This window comes from Coregonus clupeaformis, unplaced genomic scaffold (assembly GCF_020615455.1).
Source record: "Coregonus clupeaformis isolate EN_2021a unplaced genomic scaffold, ASM2061545v1 scaf0951, whole genome shotgun sequence".
Lineage (NCBI taxonomy): Eukaryota > Metazoa > Chordata > Actinopteri > Salmoniformes > Salmonidae > Coregonus > Coregonus clupeaformis.
This window is the reverse complement of record NW_025534405.1, coordinates 148,861-171,556: the sequence shown is the minus strand read 5'-3', so window position 1 is coordinate 171,556 and position 22,696 is coordinate 148,861. Positions and strand designations below refer to the sequence as shown.

At 41.7% G+C, this 22,696-nt stretch overlaps 1 protein-coding gene across 1 annotated transcript in view; it reads left to right on the top strand.

Moving 5' to 3' along the window:
- Positions 1-21,023, top strand: part of LOC121551409 (extracellular serine/threonine protein kinase FAM20C-like) — a 28,802-nt gene extending 7,779 nt beyond the window's left edge. Inside the window, exons 2-7 of the mRNA XM_045217168.1 lie at positions 907-1,022; positions 4,410-4,590; positions 16,537-16,646; positions 16,771-16,852; positions 17,380-17,439; positions 18,090-21,023. Of these exons, the coding sequence (XP_045073103.1) occupies positions 956-1,022; positions 4,410-4,590; positions 16,537-16,646; positions 16,771-16,852; positions 17,380-17,439; positions 18,090-18,363 (774 nt within the window). The 5' untranslated portion in view covers positions 907-955 and the 3' untranslated portion in view covers positions 18,364-21,023. The remainder of the gene's footprint in view (positions 1-906; positions 1,023-4,409; positions 4,591-16,536; positions 16,647-16,770; positions 16,853-17,379; positions 17,440-18,089) is intronic.
- The last annotated feature ends 1,673 nt before the right edge of the window (positions 21,024-22,696 follow it).

Here is a 22,696-nt window from a genome sequence, read left to right as displayed (position 1 = left end):
CTGGCCCAGCTAGTGTGGCACACACACACAGAAAAATCGTCAGACAAAGACATAGGCAGAAATAAGGTCAGTTGGAAGAGAGGAAGGAAAAGAGAGAAAAGTTATAGCAAGAACAGGATGCACAGAGAGAGAGAGAGGGGTAGAGTAAAGGGATGAGAGTGGGGGGAGAGAGGAAGAGGAAGAGACAGGTAGACAAAGAAAGAAGATGAGGAAGGAGATAGTATGAGAGAGGAGAGAGAGAGAGAGAGAGAGAGAGAGAGAGAGAGAGAGAGAGAGAGAGAGAGTAGAGGAGAGTAGAGGACAGGAGAGGAGCGAGGGAGAAAGAAGGAGGAATCCCAGTCTCTCAGCCCAGTGTGGTTTGAGCGACCGGATGCTGAAGTTCAATAAACACCACTTTAAAAGCCAATGAAAGGAGCTAAGAGATTGTACTGTAAAATAGATGAATTATTAATAATATCTCACACACACTAGCAGGAAGAAAGAGGCCCGTACACACACACACTCCACCGTTGGCACTTTGGATTGAAAATCATTCCTGGCTTCTCCCTCAAGCAGGAAATTGTGTCCCGTTTTAATGGCATAACATTTACCGATCTTTATTTGGGATAATAGTTATTGATGATGTGGTGAGGAAGGATATTCCGTCATGAAGCCCTAAAGTAAGGATCAAAAGGCCCTAAAACAATTATATCCCATCAGCATACGTGGTTCCATACACAGTATGTTTTTGAAAACACAATAGTTTGTAAAACAATGGTGTCATATATAAATTATTATCCCTTGTGGGATCAATAAAGTCTTATTAAATTGATTTGAATTTCTACTGGGTTTCCTAATGGGATATTTCCAGACATCTCCATTATGTTTCATACTGATCTGATGTATATCTATGGTCTCCGCCCTCAGGATCCTAGACTTCCGGAGAGTTCCCCCGGTAGCGGGAAGACTGGTCAACATGACCAGGGAGATACGGGATGTGACCAGGGACAAAAAGCTCTGGAGGACCTTCTTCATCTCCCCAGGTAAATCACAACGATCCCACAACATTCTTACAACTTTACAACAACATTCCCACAGAATACCTATGGAGTAGGGCAAACTCAAAACTTTGATGAGATATTTCTTTATTGTCTGTTTCTCACAGATAACTTATTCCCACTATGGTTAGCGTTGCTATGTGGTCCTAGCAACAGCAGTAGTTGAGGGTAGTTTCCATACTTGATCATTTTCTTCAGGAATGACTTGACCAGGAAAAACTCTGGTTCCTAGCTACTGTGCAGGCCTGTAGAGGAATCAGACTGGCTATTTAGATTAAAACTCTGGTTTCTAGCTACTGTGTAGGCCTGTAGAGGAATCAGACTGGCTATTTAGATTAAAACTCTGGTTCCTAGCTACTGTGTAGGCCTGTAGAGGAATCAGACTGGCGATTTAGATTAAAACTCTGGTTTCTAGCTACTGTGTAGGCCTGTAGAGTAATCAGACTGGCTATTTAGATTACAACTCTGGTTTGTAGCTACTGTGTAGGCCTGTAGAGTAATCAGACTGGCGATTTAGATTAAAACTCTGGTTCCTAGCTACTGTGTAGGCCTGTAGAGGAATCAGACTGGCTATTTAGATTAAAACTCTGGTTCCTAGCTACTGTGTAGGCCTGTAGAAGAATCAGACTGGCTATTTATATTACAACTCTGGTTCCTAGCTACTGTGTAGGCCTGTAGAGGAATCAGACTGGCTATTTAGATTAAAACTCTGGTTCCTAGCTACTGTGTAGGCCTGTAGAAGAATCAGACTGGCTATTTAGATTAAAACTCTGGTTCCTAGCTACTGTGTAGGCCTGTAGAGGAATCAGACTGGCGATTTAGATTAAAACTCTGGTTCCTAGCTACTGTGTAGGCCTGTAGAGGAATCAGACTGGCTATTTAGATTAAAACTCTGGTTCCTAGCTACTGTGTAGTTCTGTAGAAGAATCAGACTGGCTATTTAGATTACAACTCTGGTTCCTAGCTACTGTGTAGGCCTGTAGAGGAATCAGACTGGCGATTTAGATTAAAACTCTGGTTCCTAGCTACCGTGTAGGCCTGTAGAAGAATCAGACTGGCTATTTAGATTAAAACTCTGGTTCCTAGCTACCGTGTAGGCTTGTAGATGAATTGGACCGGCTATTTAGATTAAAACTCTGGTTCCTAGCTACTGTGTAGGCCTGTAGAGGAATCAGACTGGCTATTTAGATTAAAACTCTGGTTCCTAGCTATTGTGTAGGCCTATAGAAGAATCAGACTGGCTATTTAGATTAAAACTCTGGTTCCTAGCTACTGTGTAGGCTTGTAGAGGATTCAGACTGGCTATATAGATTAAAACTCTGGTTCCTAGCTATTGTGTAGGCCTGTAGAGGAATCAGACTGGCTATTTAGATTAAAACTCTGGTTCCTAGCTACTGTGTAGGCCTGTAGAGGAATCAGACTGGCGATTTAGATTACAACTCTGGTCCCTAGCTACTGTGTAGCCCTGTAGAGGTATCAAACTGGCTATTTAGATTAAATCTCTGGTTCCTAGCTGCTGTGTAGGCTTGTAGAGGAATCAGACTGGCTATTTAGATTAAAACTCTGGTTCCTAGCTATTGTGTAGGCCTGTAGAGGAATCAGACTGGCTATTTAGATTAAAACTCTGGTTCCTAGCTACTGTGTAGGCTTGTAGAGGAATCAGACTGGTTATTTAGATTAAAACTCTGGTTCCTAGCTATTGTGTAGGCCTGTAGAGGAATCAGACTGGCTATTTAGATGAAAACTCTGGTTCCTAGCTACTGTGTAATGTCTGTAGAGGAATCAGACTGGCTATTTAGATTAAAACTCTGGTTCCTAGCTACTGTGTAATGCCTGTAGAGGAATCAGACTGGCTATTTAGATTAAAACTCTGGTTCCTAGCTACTGTGTAGGCCGGTAGAATAATCAGACTGGCTATTTAGATTAAAACTCTGGTTCCTAGCTACTGTGTAGGCCTGTAGATGAATCAGACTGGCTATTTAGATTAAAACTCTGGTTCCTAGCTACTGTGTAGGCCTGTATAGGAATCAGGCTGGTTATTTAGATCTACCTCTAGTCAACAGTAGTGTATTGTGTATTCACTATGCAGTATACAGCTTAGTGGAATTTATTTGCAGGAACGACACAGAAAAACACAGAATCTCCAGGGTGTCCCCCCAACACACACACACACACACACACACACACACACACACACACACACACACACACACACACACACACACACACACACACACTTCAAAAAAACATCTGAAAACAATCGAACAGCAAACCACAATAATTCACCAGAAAGACTCCTATTTAGAGGCTGGATCCAAGTCCTACCCTAACAAGGAATCTGATCAATAATTCCCTTTAGCTTAGTGGCTCAGTGCTGGGCCAGTGGTGGTGAGGAACACAGACAGACAGACAGACAGACAGACAGACAGACAGACAGACACTCACAAATACACACACACACAGAACACACATCTGTCAAAGGTAACCTAATCATCCTCATAGATTAGTTGTTAAAGTTATTGTCCGACAGACGGACGGAACAATCTCAAGCCCTCTGTCTATTACTTTGTCTGTCATTCAGTCCTTTCAATCCCACTTTACATGAACTGAGCGAAAACCCTATGTTTTTACATTGTACTGATACAGGCATGTACCATGTAGACTGGTTTGACAGGGACTTAGCAAAGAGGCCCTTTACATTAAATTGGAAGTTCAGTATGTTACAAATGAATGTTTGATGGTTCCCCACCCAGACATAGTTGGTGGTTAAAGTTAGTTACATTTTGTAGTGGCTATTTCAAGAAAGCAGAGTTTACAGTTTCTCTTGGCCCTTAGGCTACTTTCAATGTGAGGAACCATATAAGATTAAGTTGTAAAACACTGGACTTCTCCTTTAATGTAAAAGGCCATTGCTGAATTCTGAACTTCTAATACATGTCTTCAGACTGTCTGTTAGATCCCCATACAGCCCAGTGAACAGCTATGTGGAATAACAGAGGCCATTCTATCTGACAGGAGATTACCGCTAGACTCAGACAGTTTGCTGGCTCAGCTCTCGCCTCCCTACCTCCCTGAACCCAAGATTAAGAAACCAATACCAGTCTGGCTCTACAACACCCTGCCAGCTTCCTCTCTGTACCTGTCTGTCTGTCTGTCTGTCTCTCTCACTCTTTCTCTCTCTCTCTCTCTCTCTCTCTCTCTCTCTCTCTCTCTCTCTCTCTCTCTCTCTCTTCTCTCTCTCTCGCTCTCTCTCTCTCTTTCTCACATCTCTCTCACACAGACACACACATACAGACACACACACTGTCCCCCTCTCCTCTTCCCTTGCTCCCCTGCTGCCAACTAAAACCCAGTGTTTTCCTCTCTCCCCAGCCAATAACATCTGTTTCTACGGAGAGTGCTCTTACTACTGCTCTACTGAGCATGCTCTGTGTGGGAAACCGGACCAGATTGAGGGTTCTCTGGCTGCCTTCCTGCCAGACCTGGCCCTGGCCAAACGTAAGACCTGGAGGAACCCTTGGAGACGATCCTACCACAAACGCAAGAAAGCAGAGTAAGAGACAAACACTCCTTCCAGAAATGCAAGAACATGCATATACCCTTATAGGGAACAAGGAAGTAGAGTAAAACCCACAGAATATACCATTATAGAGAACAAAAAGCAGAGTAAATCACACAGAATATACCATTATAGAGAACAAGAAAGCAGAGTAAAACACACAGCATATACCCTTATAGAGAACAAGGAAGTAGAGTAAAACACACAGCATATACCCTTATAGAGAACAAGAAAGCAGAGTAAAACACACAGAATATACCATTATAGAGAACAAGAAAGTAGATTAAAACACACAGAATATAACCTTATAGAGAACAAGAAAGCAGAGTAAAACACACAGAATATACCCTTATAGAGAACAAGAAAGCAGAGTAAAACACACAGCATATACCCTTATAGAGAACAAGAAAGCAGAGTAAAACACACAGAATATACCATTATAGAGAACAAGAAAGCAGAGTAAAACACACAGAATATACCCTTATAGAGAACAAGAAAGCAGAGTAAAACACACAGAATATACCATTATAGAGAACAAGGAAGTAGAGTAAAACACACAGCATATACCCTTATAGAGAACAAGGAAGTGGCGCAGTGGTCTAAGGCACTGCATCGCAGTGCTAGCTGTGCCACTAGAGATCCTGGTTCGTATCCAGGCTCTGTCGTAGCCGGCCGCAACCGGGAGACCCATGGGGCGGCGCACAATTGGCCCAGCGTCGTCCAGGGTAGGGGAGGGAATGGCCGGCAGGGGATGTAGCTCAGCTGGTAGAGCATGGCGTTTGCAACGCCAGGGTTGTGGGTTCGATAAAATAATGTTTGCGCTAACTGTAAGTCGCTCTGGATAAGAGCGTCTGCTAAATGACTAAAATGTAAATGTAAAATGGAAGTAGAGTGTAATGGGCAGCAAGTTACGCATATCAGCCCTTCCCCATACCTTAATCTCTCTGTCTCCCCCTACATCTCCTTATCTTCCTCAATTCCTCCTATATCTTGCCCTCTCATTTTATCTCTTTATTTCTTTCTCCCCCTCAATACTTCATTTTTCCTTCTCTACCTTCTGCTTCTCTCTCACCTGTACTTGTTTTCTTATTCTGTGTCTCGGTCTCCCTCTCCCTCTCTATCGCTCCCAATCTCCCTTTCTGTCTATCTTGTATCTCTCTCTCTCTCTCTCTCTCTCTCTCTCTCTCTCTCTCTCTCTCTCTCTCTCTCTCTCTCTCTCTCTCTCTCTCTCTCTCTCTCTCTCTCTCTCTCTCTCTCTCTCTCTCTCTCTCTCTCTCTCTCTCTCTATTTATCTAACTTCCATAACTATGTACCCTTTATATATAAGGTCACCTCACACCCCCTGATTACCCAGAGTTCACTGGGGTTCACCGGATGACACCTCATTACACAAGGTGCCATGGCATGCCCTATCAGGAAGTGACTCGGCAGGAACAGCCAGTGCTCGCAGGAAAACACATTTCTCCAGATCCCCACCTCTGATAAAAACAGGTAGATTGCTGTTGCAGGAGAAGTAGCAGCTCATTATAAACTGAGTTAGTTGCCCTGGGAGACAGGGTCTTCTCTCACTTCCTTGTTCCTGTGTGCAAGGAGGAAACATGGAATGACTCCATCTAATTTATTTGATACTTTCACCGTGTTGTATATAAATAATAATGCTAATTTTGCTGTGAGAACAAGGAGTCCGCTTACACTGTACTTTGATTATAAAGGTTTATTTATATCACAAGCTTTCAGCGTAAATTGACAGACATCTGCAGGCATCTGGAGAACAACGACCAAAAATAATATGTTGTTCTCCCCGTCCTCTGTTTTAACCCTTGTATTTATCCTATGTAACCTGATATGGGTGTTTTCCCTACAGACCAATCCCAGGACTCCACCTAACAGACTTCCTCGGCTTTAGGGTGCCCCTATAGAACTACTCCCCAGATGCTCCCCTTAAGCTGAATCAACATCCTCTAAAACCATTTGAAACCATTAGCAAAGTCATAAATTCCTCAGATACCACATATTTCCCCCCTTCGAGACTAATTAAGTCTCGAAACCAAAAAGAATAGGTTTATGACAAATAACAATTTTTCTCTTATTGAGTAACTTTAACAATAAACCAAATTTTATGGAGAGTAAACACCTTTTTCTATGGAGTGTAAATACATTTGTATGAAATATGAACAAATATCTATGGAGTGTGAGAGCGAAAAACCTCTCTGGCAGCTTTCTTTCCAAATATCCATCAATCAATCAAGACAGTAAAATTCTCTCACGCCCCCTCTGCCCCAGGCAACCACTTAAGTACTCCAGATCAATTCATACATCTTTATCAATGCATTTTAGACTATGATGCAATTAAATACACATGAAAGCCTCAGCAAACAAAATACAATCAAAAATGTCCACATTCAGGCTGGTCAACCCATCGGACCCGCCTGTGGATTCTCTCTATCCCTGCCTAGACCCAATATCCCTAAGCATCCACAAAATAAACAAAAACATCTGAGATCCCCACATGTACCCAATAACAGCAAATATCATTCTTCAAAAATTAATACAGAAAGAATATGACACAAATTATGTATTACACATGCAAATATGTCTATATATCATTGTAGACACTGGAATGTAGTCCACTACACTTCATCTCCTCAGCAGTGTCGACTTCCAATGCATCTTCGATGATGGAATCTGAACCTTTCCACACCTTCCTTGTTCCACTTCCTCCAGTCCATTCATATTGTCCCTTCATATTGTCCCTTCATATTGTCCCTTCATATTGTCCCTTCATATTGTCCATGTTTGAGTATTTGAATCCCCTCTACACATTCCCCCATATGCTTCTGGAAGAAAAGAAAAGACCAAACAGTATCTTTTGCAAAACAACACATTCAAATTAAAACATCAATATCAACTAAAAATGATATATAAAATGATATATAAAATGAATCACATACCATTTCCCCCCTTTGATTCATCACAAAATACTAAAATCACCATAATATTTAAAAACATTTGAAAAATTCAAAATTGATATCTATCCATCAATATTCCTTTGAGTCTTGACAGAAGGTTAAACCCTCTTATCGTTTCATTTGCAAAACCCTTCAAATTATAGGTAATATTATCTATGTTATCTTCCCAAAATGTTACACCATACCATGGAAAAAAGTCCCCACTTCTCTCCTAGACTTATCCTCCAATGGTAGGCTTCCCAGACTATTACACTTCTCTCTTTCAGAATCAGATTTATCTATGTCCCTTGCTTCCCCTCTTTTAATTTTAAAAACCTCATATGGAAGCTTCAACTTCAACATGTAACAACATCCTTTCCATCCATAGGGTAAGAATATATTCTTTCTCACCACAAACCCCAGATGTTTCTAAAATTCCCAATGGTTACATTATCATGCAAAACTTCTCTCTCCCCATCAAAGTCCTTCTCTTCTTACTAAATGAAACATCAAAAGTTACATTATATTTCTCATTACTAACCTTATGTTCCTGCTTACCCCAAAGTCATCATATAATCATCACCATCTGATATTCCCCTAAACATCCCCTTTCCATCATATGTTTTATTTTAACAAAAACAGATTTTAGCCCTCACTGGTTTCACCTCCAATGCTTCATGAAGCGCTGTTAACTGATTTTCCTTCCCATCTAACAAATTCACATAGGTTAATTCATTTAACCAAGAACACTTAAACCTAGGCCTAAACAAATGCTTCCACAACGACATTATTTTATCTCTTAATGATTGTTGCTGATACAACAGCCATAATAAAGCATAAGATTTACACATACTCGATAGAGGTTGAGCTACCTTCTCTAAGATTCAACCCCATGTTCCTTACGCTGAAATTCTCAACAGACATTTACCCTCAAGATTCCTCACTGATCTTACAGAATGAGTTAACTCCTTGAACCAAAGATTCCTACCTGCCCATCCATCTTTAATTTCCAAAACAGAAGAATCAAATCCATATGCCTTCCATTTAGTTTCTCTCTTCCCTAACGAACAGTATTGATCAGATATATCTTCTTGTCTTCTATTAAAATCAAACAACTCATCCTGTACCTCCATGATAATATTCTCCCTAATCTTTCCCTCTAACATTACTCAAAATAAGTTAGCAATCACTCATAACCCTCTTCCACTTCATATCGTTCTACAAAATATACTTCCTTTCACTAGGTGAAACAGCTTCTACTTCTTATCCTCATAACAACACTTATTCTCCACAATTATCTCTCCACATGAGAGGAATGTCACCTCTACACATTCCTTCTCTCACTTCTACAAGGAAGATGAGCTGTACCACCCATCCTAACCCTAATGACAGTCTTTTCCTCTAAAATTGGTGTTGGAGCGATTGGCTCCCTTGTAATCAAATGTGATATATTTATAGCTTTAATAACTTTCAATGTTGAAAGAGTTGAATTGCTTCTCACTGTTGTTATAATAGGCTGAAGTGTTGATGTCATTGTTGTTGATTCATCCATTCTCCCTAAAGCTTCGAACTCTTTACTTGTATTTCCATCTATCACCACTAGTGTCACTACATTAACTCTCAGTCCCAACTCTAATCCCTCACTTTCAAACTGTTGATTATAAAAAATACATGTATAATCACCTTGATCTTCCTGCTGGGAATTGTAAATATAGATACTGCAATCACCCTCAATCTTCACTCTTCTCTTATCATTCAACAACGCATACTTTCTCAATGCAACTGCTCCTATCTAAACTCCTGCCATATCTATCTTCCCACTGAACTCTAAATTTCCCTTCACCACTGTTCTCTCTCTCTTACTACTAACATTGAAGCTTAGCTGACTGTCCTAGAGTTCCTTCAACCTTAGTTTTCTTAACTTTTTAGTCTGACTTTTTCCCTTAATTTTTCAAAAACCATTTCACTGATTTATCCACAAATTCCTTTCCCACTAATTTTAGGATATTTGATCCGGAAGTCCCCACCTGCTTATGACTTCTTTACACAAAAACTTGGCAAACGATTGAGGATCTTTTAGCTTAGTTTGACATCTTATTCCCCTCTTGGTGTAGGAATGTAACCAAGAATAACAGTCACCCCCTTTTAAACATGATTTTTCAGACAGATTGTCCTCCTTCCTATGATATAGTCAATCTATTCAAGCAAATATGGTTCCCAAAAACCCTACTCCTTTTTGATCTGTCTCCTAATCTCCCCCCTTGCAACATTAGCTAACCCCTAGCTTCCTAAATCATCAGACCTAATAGTCCAGAGGCGCTACTATCAACCCCTCATGGTTTCTCCCAAAACAACAAACATTCTTACTCTAAGGATTTTTTCTATTGTCTTCAAAACACCTGCTTTTGAAAGTCCTTCAATTTCTTGTTCAATCCCTTGAATTGCTTAATCTTTCAATGGATACTGATTTTTCCAAGGAGGTCTTCCTCCTCGTCGAAGTTCAACTTTCACCTCAATTGGGCTGATTTCACAAATCCAATATCAGTACTACTTTGATATCACAAACATTCTTGAACCTTTTGCAACATCTCCTCTTCCATAGATTTTCAATCCATCTTCACACTTCAAATAGATTCATGTGTCATCCGTACAGCTTATGACTCTCCTTGTCCTTGTCCTAATTAGTTGATTTGACATAGTGAGATGTGTAACCTCTTCAGGCTGAACACAGATAAAAGCCTTTCTGCTATCCATCATCACTTCCCATAGTCAGTTGTTTATTTTCACTTCAATTGTTGGATCTTTTTCCCCTAACTGGTGCTACCAGCTGACACCCCCCTTTCAGATCTTCTGGGCACCCCTAGAATCCTTGCTCCGGGCCCCTATAGGGGTTCACCTGTCCTCCAGATGATCTTCACTTGCTCCTGTATCTTCCTCTGAAATTCCCTCTTGTGTTTCCTTCTGGCCCATTACACTCACAGGCAAAGTCACCAACCTGTCCACAATCATAACACACTTCTCAAGATTGCTGGAAGTATGGCTTAAATCTTCCTCCTCTTCCTAAGCCTTCTCTTCCTCTTCCTCTCCAATTCTTTGTCTTTCCAGAAACTGGCTATGGATATGAAACAACTTGTACCACTAGTTGTGGCTGGTACAATTGCATTTGATCTGGTTCAGTTGAAGCTGTGGCAGTGATTGTTGATTTGGTGCACACTGATTCTTCATAACCAAAGCTTTTCTTCTCCTTCTTATTCTCCCCCAGTTGTATTTCATCAAGTTTTCTGAGAGTTTCTTGGTCTTGTTCTTTCTAGTTGTGTTCCTTTTTCCTCTACAGATCCACTTGATGGGCTATATTATCTCTATAGACACCTTTTGTCATGCTTCCAAGTCCAACCACCTCTGCCAGTTTGCTCCTTACTTGTGAGGGCAGTCCCATCTGCAGTTTAGCTCTCAAAATTGACTTCTCAATTTGACTCACATCTGGATCATTTCCAATAATATTTCTCCCTTGATGAACTCTTGACACATAGGCTCTCATATTTTCTTTTTGTCCTAGTGGATCAATCAGAATGTTGTCAGAATGCACATTTGTTGGAAACATCTCTTTCAGTGCTCTCCACAGCCAGTTTCCACTTGCAACCAAAAATTCAGGGTCATTCACCTCAGTCCCCACATATCTATTAAGTCCTGCTCTCTGAAATATTTCTTCCATATCTGGAATCCCAAAGAGATTAGCCAAAAGTCTCTTAATGTCTCCTATGGCAAACTGTGTTCCCATCATAATTTCTTCCAATTTTTGAAATCCAAGGATATGCTCCATCTTGAAGAGTAGACAGCTTCTCAAGTATATCTGACATATCGGTATTCTTCAAAGGCTTATATTCTAAGTTCTGTCCTCGAAATATCATCTGGCATCATCTTCTTACTTGTGCTCTCTTTCCTTTCCTCAATGTATTATTCTTCTCCAATTCTTGGGATCCTTTTCTCAGCAGTTTTTTCTTCTCTTCTGTATCTTCAGCTTCTTGAGTTGTTCTTTGCAGTTCTCTTACTTCTTCTAAATTATTCCCCTTATCCAGGCATAATACGCATCAGTCTATATCTCTTTCTATTTCTTCTGTGCTAATCATTGTTGAATAAAATCCTCTTGAACATAAAGCACCTTTAATCTCCAAATCTTCATCGCTTTCTCCATCTTCACTTTCCTCAGAGATCGAATCTCTAGTATCCTTCTTCTTCCTTCAACTTCCATCAGAGATCAAATCTCTAGTATCCTTCTTCTTTCCTCTCTTGCCAACTTCCTTCTGATCACAGTCATATCCACCCATGATCTCTTCTCAATCACTCTGATCATCATCATCATCATCATCATCTTCATGTTCCATCTTCCTTAACCTCACTCCACCCTTAGTTTCCAGACATCTCGTTTTCTTCCTACTTTTGGAGTTTTGGATTCATCTTTATCGTCATTTCTGCTTTTCCTCTCTCTATTATTCAATCACTTTCATCATGTTGATGACGTCAGGGTTAAAAGTCCCTTCCACTAGCCATGGTTGTTCAATGTCAGGCCAACGTTTATTCCCTTTTCCAGATAACCTTGCAATACCATTAACTAAAGGATTACTATTTTCTACTACATCAACAGGAGTAATTACTTTCATAGTTTTTATGTCCTTTTCCCCCCTTGTAACAACTCTTTTATATTCCTTTATTGTAAATTCTTTCATTATTTTAGACTATGTAGCCTATAGTTCCCTCTTTTTCTTCCCCAAATTAATTAATTAATCAATTAATGTATTAATTTATTTATTTGTATCAATTTATTTTATTTTATTTTATTTTACCAAATTATTGATTAGTGGCAATCTTACCACATCCGATCAGGAAAGTAAATGAAAGTAGTCACCTTAGAGCAATCCAAAAAATAAAGACCTCTAATCCTGTGTAGTGTCGAGTTAATGTGGCTAATTATGCTGTAACAAAGGAGTCCGCTTATACTGAGCTTTGATCATAAGTTTTATTCATATCACAAGATTTCAGCATAAGTTAACAGATGTCTATAGCATCCGGAGAACAGAGTCCCAAAAGAATAAGTCTGTTCTAATGTTCTTTGTCTCTAGCCCATACTTATAATCTTTACAAAAATATGGGTGGCTCCCTCTACTGTCCAATCACCTGTCTCCAACAAACAGACTCCCTCTGTTCTATGAGGTGTCACTCTAAAACGGCTCCCTCTGAAACTGAATAAACATCCTCTCAGGTTCCACTTGAAAACATTAGCAAAGTCATAATTCATCATACACCACTACACCTGCAACACTACAGCACTCACAAACCCCATTGCTTAATAAGCACCCAATGACCTTAGTTTTACAGAATAATGTCAGTACTCAATTTCCCCACTCAACTCTAATCAAACCCACTCATGCACAAAAACTCCAAAATGCAATTCTTAATTACATAAATTGATCAGTCTGTTGCCAAGTCCTTGTCAAATTGTAATAACATCAAATATGCTAGGCACCCAAAATATCCTCTATGGGAAGGTAAGTTTTGTAAATAGAACAGTACTGGCCTTGATTTGACTTGATCCGTTGCAGCACACTCTGTCGCATGATGCACTCGTCAGCACTTCCTCTCTCTCTCTGTCTCCTCCTTCTTATCGTCTCTCATATCACAGAAGAACAAAGAAACAGACAATAATTTAGTAGTTTATGCACTCACTGGGTTATTACAACCATCCAATATTCCTCTAGTCACATTCGCTCTAAGAAATAAGCAAACAACTTAACTCAGGAATAGTATAAATAGCTCAATAACATTTAATTTAATTTATTTAATTTATTATTTTTAATTTTTAATCCGTCAACATATCTCTCTCATTTATCAATTCAATAGATCTCAACAAATAGTTTCATCATTAAGCAACAGCCGATTTAACAAATAGAACATTCTATTCGTGTTCAAATCTCCCCCACTCCCTGTCTGTCTGCTCTGTTCTGAGTCTGCGTCTCCCAGCAACTCAGTGCAGGCAGAGGAGTGGCACATTTGCCCTACGTAACTCTAAACTCATAAAATCACACACATGCGTAGTACATTCACCAGTGCGATTTCAGAGTGGATGGAGCTCTCAAACAGCTCTCTCCCAGCTAGACGACAGAAAGTAAACAGTCCCGCTGTACTTCCTCTCTTTCCCCCCATAGACAAACAGTAACACTTAACAGAACTCACAAACCAACATAAAACATCGAACACAAATCCTACTCTCTTCTACACACATACACATACAGTTTAAGAGGCTTATTTCCATTCCTACGGACCCCTAAGCATGCTACTATCATTGCGCCATTTTTTTCCTTTGTCCCTAAATTTTTGCTACCTCGAGTTCCGCGGATATTCAATGAGCGGTTACATCAAACATATAATTCGTCAACTATAAGCTGAGCGGTAACTTGCAACTGAATGTATATACCACAATCACCAGTCCCCGGGACTGACCCAAACCCACCTAATGTGCTTTTAGGATTTTCGGCCCATCCTAATGATCGCCTCGTTAGAGGGCTTTCCTAGATTCACAAACAAATTAAAAATTTTAGAACGGACTCCTATACCACAGCAAATAACAGCAAAGCACACACGCAAGTTCTTAACGGTGCATTCATTCAATGCACACACACAGACACACGAACTGACCAGTGCCCAAAGTAGTGAGAAAACTCACCCTTATCTGCCGGACTCTGGAGCGATTGTCAGCTCGGCGCCCATGAATGGAACGCTGAGAAAAGACGCAACACGACCAAATACCTCGTCGCCATTTTGTGGTGTCGAGAAAACTATGCTGAGATGCTGTGAAAACAAGAATTCCGCTGACACTGTACTTTGATTATAAAGGTTTATTTATATCAAAGTATTCCAGCGTCAATTTACAGATATCTGCCGATATCTGGAGAACAATGACCCCAATCTGTAATATGTTATTCTCCCCGTCCTCTGTTTTAACCCTTGTATTTATCCTATGTAACCTGATATGGGTTTTTTCCCTACAGACCAATCCCAGGACTCCACCTAACAGACTTCCTCGGCTTTAGGGTGCCCCTATAGAACTACTCCCCAGATGCTCCCCTTAAGCTGAGTCAACATCCTCTAAAACCATTTGAAACCATTAGCAAAGTCATAAATTCCTCAGATACCACAACCGTCTATCTATCTGTCCATCTCTGCCTTTCACTGTGTCACTGTGACTTTCTTTCTTACTCATACTCTCCTTTTGTACTTGTCACACCTTGTCTCTTCCCCCCTCTCTCTCTTTCACTCTCCCCTCTCCCTCCCCTCTCTCACTCTCTCTCTACCTCTCTCTTTTTCACTCTCCCTCCCATTCACTCTCCCTCCCACCCAGTGGCGGCTCCTGAAAAAATTCTCAGGGGGGGCAATTTTTCTGATGATTTAGGTGACCTACACACATTTTAAAAAATATATGTCCAGCAACAACATGAAGACAGGGGCAGCATATAAGTCAATACCAGAAGCATTTATTGACTGATCTCAAAAGTGTTGGCTTACAAAAGCAAAATAAGTTATCACAGTAAAAATAATCAAGGGTGTTCTTTCACATTCCTCAACACTGCATAAACAATATGCATTTCCATAAAACACCTCATCTAATTGTGCCACAAAGTTGACAAGTCCAAGAAAAATACCAGGGTTGGTGGAGCCCTCAGTTTCATCTTTGCCTCGCAAAGCTAACTCAAACACTCCGCAAAACTTCACACACTGGATTAGCCGGCTGAGGATGTGGCGGTTCTTGCTAACCTCATCGTTGTGGCGGCGGACAGCTAGCCTGTATCCCTCATCCAGTTGAGTGGCAATGTTCACTCTCCCCAAAGCAGACAATCTCAAACAGCTATCCATGTGGGTCTTTGACAGCTCATGTTTCTTAATCTTTTCTGATCCGTTACACCAGTCGCTGTCCAAGCGGTGCTGTCTGCCGTGCCGCCTTCAGGGTGAAAGAGTAAGCAGGGGTAGCAGAAGACTGCATTAGCTACATCGCAGCCTGCTAGCCAGGTTTTTCGTTCGTACCAATTTTTGGAAAATCCTCGGGTGTAGGACTTTCCCCCTTTAGTAGAAACCTGTTGAATTATTAAATTTGGTCTGGGAGGTCCTAATTGTTTCGTTGCCAATTTATCTTGATTTGTTCGCGACAAAAGGAACTTCTTTCAAAGAGACAATCGAGTTGCACTGAACGCTAGCCATCTTGACAGTAGTACGTGAATTGATTGACGCTGCTACCCGCTCTTTTCTTAGTTACGTTCATGGTTATGTTACGTATGACGAAAGCGCGTAAGTGCAAGCCCTCCCGGAACCCATAGAGATTGTATTGAAAGCTCTGATATTTGAAAAAAATAGATTTTACATGAGAGTCTATGAGAGACTTCTGGGGCGATTTTCAACCTGACTGAAATCGCCCCAAAAGGGGCGGGGCCATTTGAAGCACGACTTTAGCCTGATTGGACATTTAGTGGCAGATCAGACGTCTAGATTAGAACACTGATAACTACTGTTGCCGTGATATAATTGATTAGAAAAAAAATCCCTTCCTTTTCCCGTTTGGCAGTGCGTCGCCCATATCGCCCTAATGAACACACCGCCCCTGCTCCCACCCCTTCCTCCCTCTCTCCTTCTCCTCTTGTCAAGTGTTCTGACAGCTCCTCAGTTGCTGTGTGCCTCCCTGCTCTGCTGTCGAGCAGCAGGGGCCTGTCCTTAACGACACACACACAGCACACACACAGGCATGCAGACACACAAACACACACACATACACACACATCGTTGCTCGACAGGAAGGGAGGGGAGCTAGCTAAAGGGACTGGACCAAACAAAGCCTCTCACACTATCTAAATGTCCGTCTGTCTGTCTGTGTCTGTCTGTCTGTCTGTCTGTCTGTCTGTCTGTGTGTGCGTGCGTGCGTGCGTGCGCGTGCGATCGGTTGTGTGGTCAGGTGGGAGGTGGACCCAGACTACTGTGATGAGGTGAAGCAGACTCCTCCCTATGACCGCGGCTCTCGCCTGCTGGACATCATGGACATGACCATCTTTGACTTCCTCATGGGTGAGGACAGAAGCTCCATTACACACTATTCCCTCCACTGCACTCTATTCCCTATATAGACATTCTTGGTGAATAGGGGTCCTCTTTTCCTGTGTATATTAATGTTGTTTACCTCTGTATCCAGGTAACATGGACCGGCACCATTATGAGACTTTTGAGAAGTTTGGAAACGAGACATTCATCATCCATCTGGACAATGGAAGAGGGTGAGGAGAAAACACAGCACATCTCAACCCTTTTCATCTGTTCTCTAGGCAACTGGTAATGTCTGATTTGTCACATAGCCTTTTAAAACTCTCTTTCTTTAACTTCAGTTCTGAGTTGTTACACTAAGCAACAGGACATAGCAACAGCTCAAAGCAAAGGCATAACAAATGTTTTAAAGGTATTTTTAAGGTCTGAGGGACGCTGTGCATTTCAGAATCAAGCTACAAAGGCATGTGGAAAAACTCTCGGTCCCTGACTGACACTCAATGGGAAGGGAATGTGAGTGGAATGTTCCATGAGAATAGAATGTTCAGGACTCTGGAGCTTAGCTTTCAGTCTGATGGCTTTCTCACCGATCCTGAGAGATGTACTGCTTTTGGTGGCTGTGAGACAGTCTGTGAGAAACACAGACCAAGGTGTTGTATTATCAGCCAGTGAGTGGTGTTGCTTGGCTCACCTCTCTCCTCTCCTGTCCTTTCTCCTCTCTCCTACTCTCCTCTCTTCTCTGCTCCTCTCTTCTTTGCAGGTTCGGGAAACACTCCCATGACGAGCTCTCCATCCTGGTGCCTCTGAGCCAATGCTGCAGGTCAGCATCTGTTATTTTACCTTCTCTCTCTCTCTCTCTCTCTCTCTCTCTCTCTCTCTCTCTCTCTCTTCTCTCTCTCTGTCTCTCTCACGCTTTTTCTCTCTCTCTGTGTCTCTCTCTCTGTCTCTCTCTCTCTCTCTCCTCTCTCTCTCTCTGTCTCTCTCTCTCTCTCTCTTTCTCTCTCTCTGTCTCTCGCGCTTTTTCTCTCTCTCTCTGTCTCTCTCTCGCTCTCTCTCGCTCTCTCTCTCTCTCTCTCTCTCTCTCTCTCTGTCTCTGTCTCTCTCTCTCTCTCTCTCTCTCTCTTTGTCTCTCTCTCTCTCTCTCTCTGTCTCTGTCTCTCGATCTCTCTCTCTCTTTGTCTCTCTCTCTCTCTCTCTCTCTCTCTCTCTCTCTCTCTCTCTCTCTCTCTCTCTCTCCATCATAACACACACTCCTGTGTAAACTGCTAGTGTGCTTTTCTTCTTTTGAAGCATGTTTCCCTTTATATTCCTAGGATTCTTACTAGATGTACAAGTGCATCCCTTTTTAAGAAGTCCATCTGTAAAGTAAGACCTCTTGCCTCTCCGCCTTCCTCCCTTCCCCCTCCCCTCCCTCCCTCTCTCCCCTCCTCTCCCCCTTCCTCTCTCCCCTCCTCCTCTGCTGCCCCACAGAGTGAGGAAGTCGACCCACCTGCGTCTGCAGCTGTTGGCCAAGGAGGAGTACCAGCTGAGCCGTCTGATGGAGGAGTCCCTGCTGGGTGACCGCCTCCACCCCATCCTCATCCAGCCCCACCTGGAGGCCATGGACCGAAGGCTGCGCCTGGTGCTCCAGGTCCTGGTTGTCTGCGTGGAGAAGGAGGGCTACAGTAACGTGGTGGAGGTAGACTACAGAGGAGCCAGAGGGGGCAGGGACACAGTCACCCACAGGAATCCAGGGCACAGGTAGTGAGGCTAGCTAGGAGGAGAGGTAGATGGGAGGTGGAGAGGTGATACCCCTGGTTCTCGCCGCTCTCCCCATCCTGGACCTCCAAAGAAACTACCGTTGATGGTGAACCAACCATGGGTGTCTGGTCTCACGGAGAGACTGACTGGATCCTGTGACTGTGCGGGAACCGCCATTTTGAATTCAGTGAATTCCGAGACTTGCCGTCAATGCCTCTATGGAACCTCCCATGTATGAGTGTTTATATATAGGTACTGTTGGTCCACAGATATAGCAGTGAACTGAGGAGAGAAGAGACCTGGTCTTTGCTTAGGACAGATGTTTTATTACTTCTCTTGGACATGATAAAGAAGAACCATTTTGATTTTACTTTGTTGGTTTTCTTATGTTATGTTTTTTGGGTTGTTTGAATGCGAAGGCTATCATTGTTTGCTCGGGTTTGCGCTAAGCTAGCTACAGTATCTTTGTGTTACGCAACCAAATGAGATTTTACTTTAACAAGTTAAAATGTGGTTTGAGCTTTATTCATGCACAGTAACTGGAGGAATGGAATATAAGGTTTATAAAGCTTTAATTTTAGAGGGAGTGTATGAAAATAATATAGTATATTGTCTATGATAAATCTCAGTGTGACCGTTACTTATCAGTTGCCTCCATTTTAAACCCGTCACTATCTATGACAATGCTTTACGCTTCCATTACTATGAGACATTATAGAGGAGGATGTTTACGGTACAGAAATGACCTGGTATTTACTAAGAATTTACATGGTAAAATGGTAATTGCACAGTAATACCCCATTAATTACTACATAAAGTACTTGTTTGGTACTTTGGGATTCAAACAAACACTGCTATAGACACCATTTTGAAGCAGGTAGTTCCCAAATAAGCATAAAGTATAGCGTAAGCACCAGAAAGAACTCAGTGATGCCACATAGTTTCCTAATAAGAACCACCTAAATACCAATCGAAGCAGTACACCATTAAATAAAGTGCTACTGGTTTCCTTTTCAATAAAGCTTTCAGTTCAACTTAAATTCAGCGTTCAAAGCCTGGATGGAAGCAGCTTTCTTACACAAGGGCTCTTTAACAAGCACCTCTCAGCAGCCCATAAGTTGACTAGCGTTGAGTGCCCTTGCCCTCATCCATTAAAATTAGATATCGTTCAATCTTTCCATTTCTTTTCATCAAAGACCTCCATCAAAATGTGTCACTCGTTCATGGTTGGCACTTAAGATAATTGCTGCCCCATTTATTCAGAAATTCAGCATTTTTGACTGAGGAACTTCTAAATCAATGCTTTGCTGGAATGGCTGGAATGGCTGGAATGGCTGGAATGGCTGGAATGGCTGGAATGGCTGGAATGGCTTGAATGAAAACATGCTGTGTGGTTTACAAGGACATGTTTTACAAGGACATGAGAATAGCCTTTACAGGAAGTTGAAATAGCTGATGACAGTGTGACCGACATAGCTGAAACGTTTGTTTTTGTTTAGTTCTCTCTCTCTCACACACACACACGCTTTCTCTCTCTCACATACACACACACACACACACACACACACACTCAGTCTCCCTTACACACACTCAGCACTCACAAATTCTAGTTTTCCAAACTACATGAGAAGCTTTGTAACACTATCTTACCCTGAGCTGGCGTTCAGCCCTTAATGCATTCAGATTGTATCTGCTCACGTTAGCTGAGCATATCTGTTCTGGTCTCAACTGTCATGGCATGGCATTCATAGTTTACAGTATGTGGAGACAAAGGGTACCTTCCAAATGGCATCCTATCCCCATAGGGCTCTGGTCAAAAGTAGTGCACTATATATGGAATAGGGTGCCATTTGGGATTTTTGGTTGTTTTCCCCAAAAATACATTATCTCTTTGCCTTATCCCCGATTAGATTATTTTATTACCAACAATCTCTCACCAGTTTTGCTTACACTTCACGCAGCCTCAAGTTGACGTCCGTAACACCAAAATTGTTATTTTGGAGACGGAAATAGTCTAGTCTCTCTCCATGTGGCTGTAAAGATAGGTTGGAACTGTGATTACAGTGTATGCCAGGATACAAGTCAGATGCACTACCCCGTTGTCATGCCATTCATCTTTTATACCAACTAGAGTTACCATTACAACACCAGACAAACATAAAATGCCGTTTTCTGTTACAATCCCAGCTACACAATAACTCACAATGTTCCTGTTGTATTGTTCAACGCTTTTCCAGCTGATATGATTAGTTATTGACGTGTCATAACAACATTTAAAAATGGAAATAAAGGGGTATCTTCTAAGGTTCTTCTTTTTTTTAAGCATTCCTCTTTATTTTTTGGTTCTAATTATGTTTTGGTACTATTTAATGTTATGTCCATTTTATGATCTGAAAAACTGGAAGTGTTGAGTGCAATGCAGGTGTTCTATATTCCACTTCTAGAATCTGGCTACGTATGGTTTACCTGGTGCCTGTGCAATGACGGATATACTTGAATGTTTCGGGTGGCCATACGACCAGGACTACAACTACATAGAGTTCACACTACAGCCTGTGTGGCCTGGATCCCCAGACTAAGGTGGACCTGGAGAGAGAGTGAAAGAGTTAACATTTTACATTTACATTTTAGTCATTTAACAGACGCTCTTATCCAGAGCGACTTACAGTAGTGAGTGCATACATTTTTGCATACTTTTTCGTACTGGTACCCTGTGGGAATCGAACCCACAACCCTGGAGTTGCTCTACCAAATCAGCCTTCTCCTCCCAGCATACAGCAGCAGTTAAAGGGTTAACTCAGCCCTAGGCGTTGTACTTGCGATTTTCATATTCTCTCTGTAAATATCTATAAATATGTTGGAAGACCTAAGATGCTGCAGTGCTGCGGCGATACGCTTCTGTTCTGTTTTCTCATATTGCATTGTTACTGTGAAGATCTGTTTGCTAAATGATAAAGGTGTGCAATAAAACAAAAATTACAACAAAGTGTTTGTGTGTGTGTGTGTGTGTGTGTGTGTGTGTGTGTGTGTGTGTGTGTGTGTGTGTGTGTGTGTGTGTGTGTGTGTGTGTGTGTGTGTGTGTGTGTATCCGTCAGTCTGAGTGCATGAGTGTACATGCTTGTGCAAGTGTGTTTGCCCATGTGTGTGTGTTTGCGCTTGTGTGTGCACAAGTGTGTGTGGTGTATCTGTTCTTGGAAGGAATTAGAGAGATATTTTAACATCTGGCTAGAGGAACAATGCTTGGCCTGAATAAAGAGAGAGAGAGAGAGAGGTTGTGAATATGCATTTTTCAAAGTGCTAGAAACGCAGCCAGCCATCCACATACAGTGAGGGAAAAAAGTATTTGATCCACTACTGATTTTGTAAGTTTGCCCACTGACAAAGACATGATCAGTCTATCATTTTAATGGTATGTTTATTTGAACAGTGAGAGACAGAATAACAACAAAAAAATCCAGAAAAACGCATGTCAAAAATGTTATAAATTGATTTGCATTTTAATGAGGGAAATAAGTATTTGACCCCTCTGCAAAACATGACTTAGTACTTGGTGGCAAAACCCTTGTTGGCAATCACAGAGGTCAGACATTTCTTGTAGTTGGCCACCAGGTTTGCACATATCTCAGGAGGGATTTTGTTCCACTCCTCTTTGCAGATCTTCTCCAAGTCATTAAGGTTTCGAGGCTGACGTTTGGCAACTCGAACCTTCAGCTCCCTCCACAGGTTTTCTATAGGATTAAGGTCTGGAGACTGGCTAGGCCACTCCAGGACCTTACAGTTTTTTTGGATTGCTTACACACTAAAATTAAAAGTAGTACACTATTAGCAAAACCTTACACTCAAGAAGCAAAACATCAGCCCATATTTGCACAACTATAAGCACATTGTCAACCTTACACTTGTTGCAAAACTCTACACACAGTGATTTGCAAAACACTAAACACACTTAACATACATTACACACAAAAATCTATCATGAAGTCACGTCCTTGCAATACCAAAGCACTGACTGTCAAATTACCACACCGTCCAACCAATTGGTTCAACACAGTCATCAGGTGTGCAAACACTCGTTTGCTTAATTGTAGACACACCAATCAGGTGTATAAGCACTATAAAAAGCAGCAGGTGAGTTCATCGGTCTTCAAGCACAATGGAAAGAGTCAGAGAAAGAGTAAGACGAGGAGGAGGAGGAGGAGGAGGACGACGAGGAGAACGAGGAGGAGGACGAGGAGAACGAGGAGAACGAGGAGGACGAGGAGGACGAGGAGAACGAGGAGGAGGATGAGGAGAACGAGGAGAACGAGGAGAACGAGGAGGACGAGGAGGACGAGGAG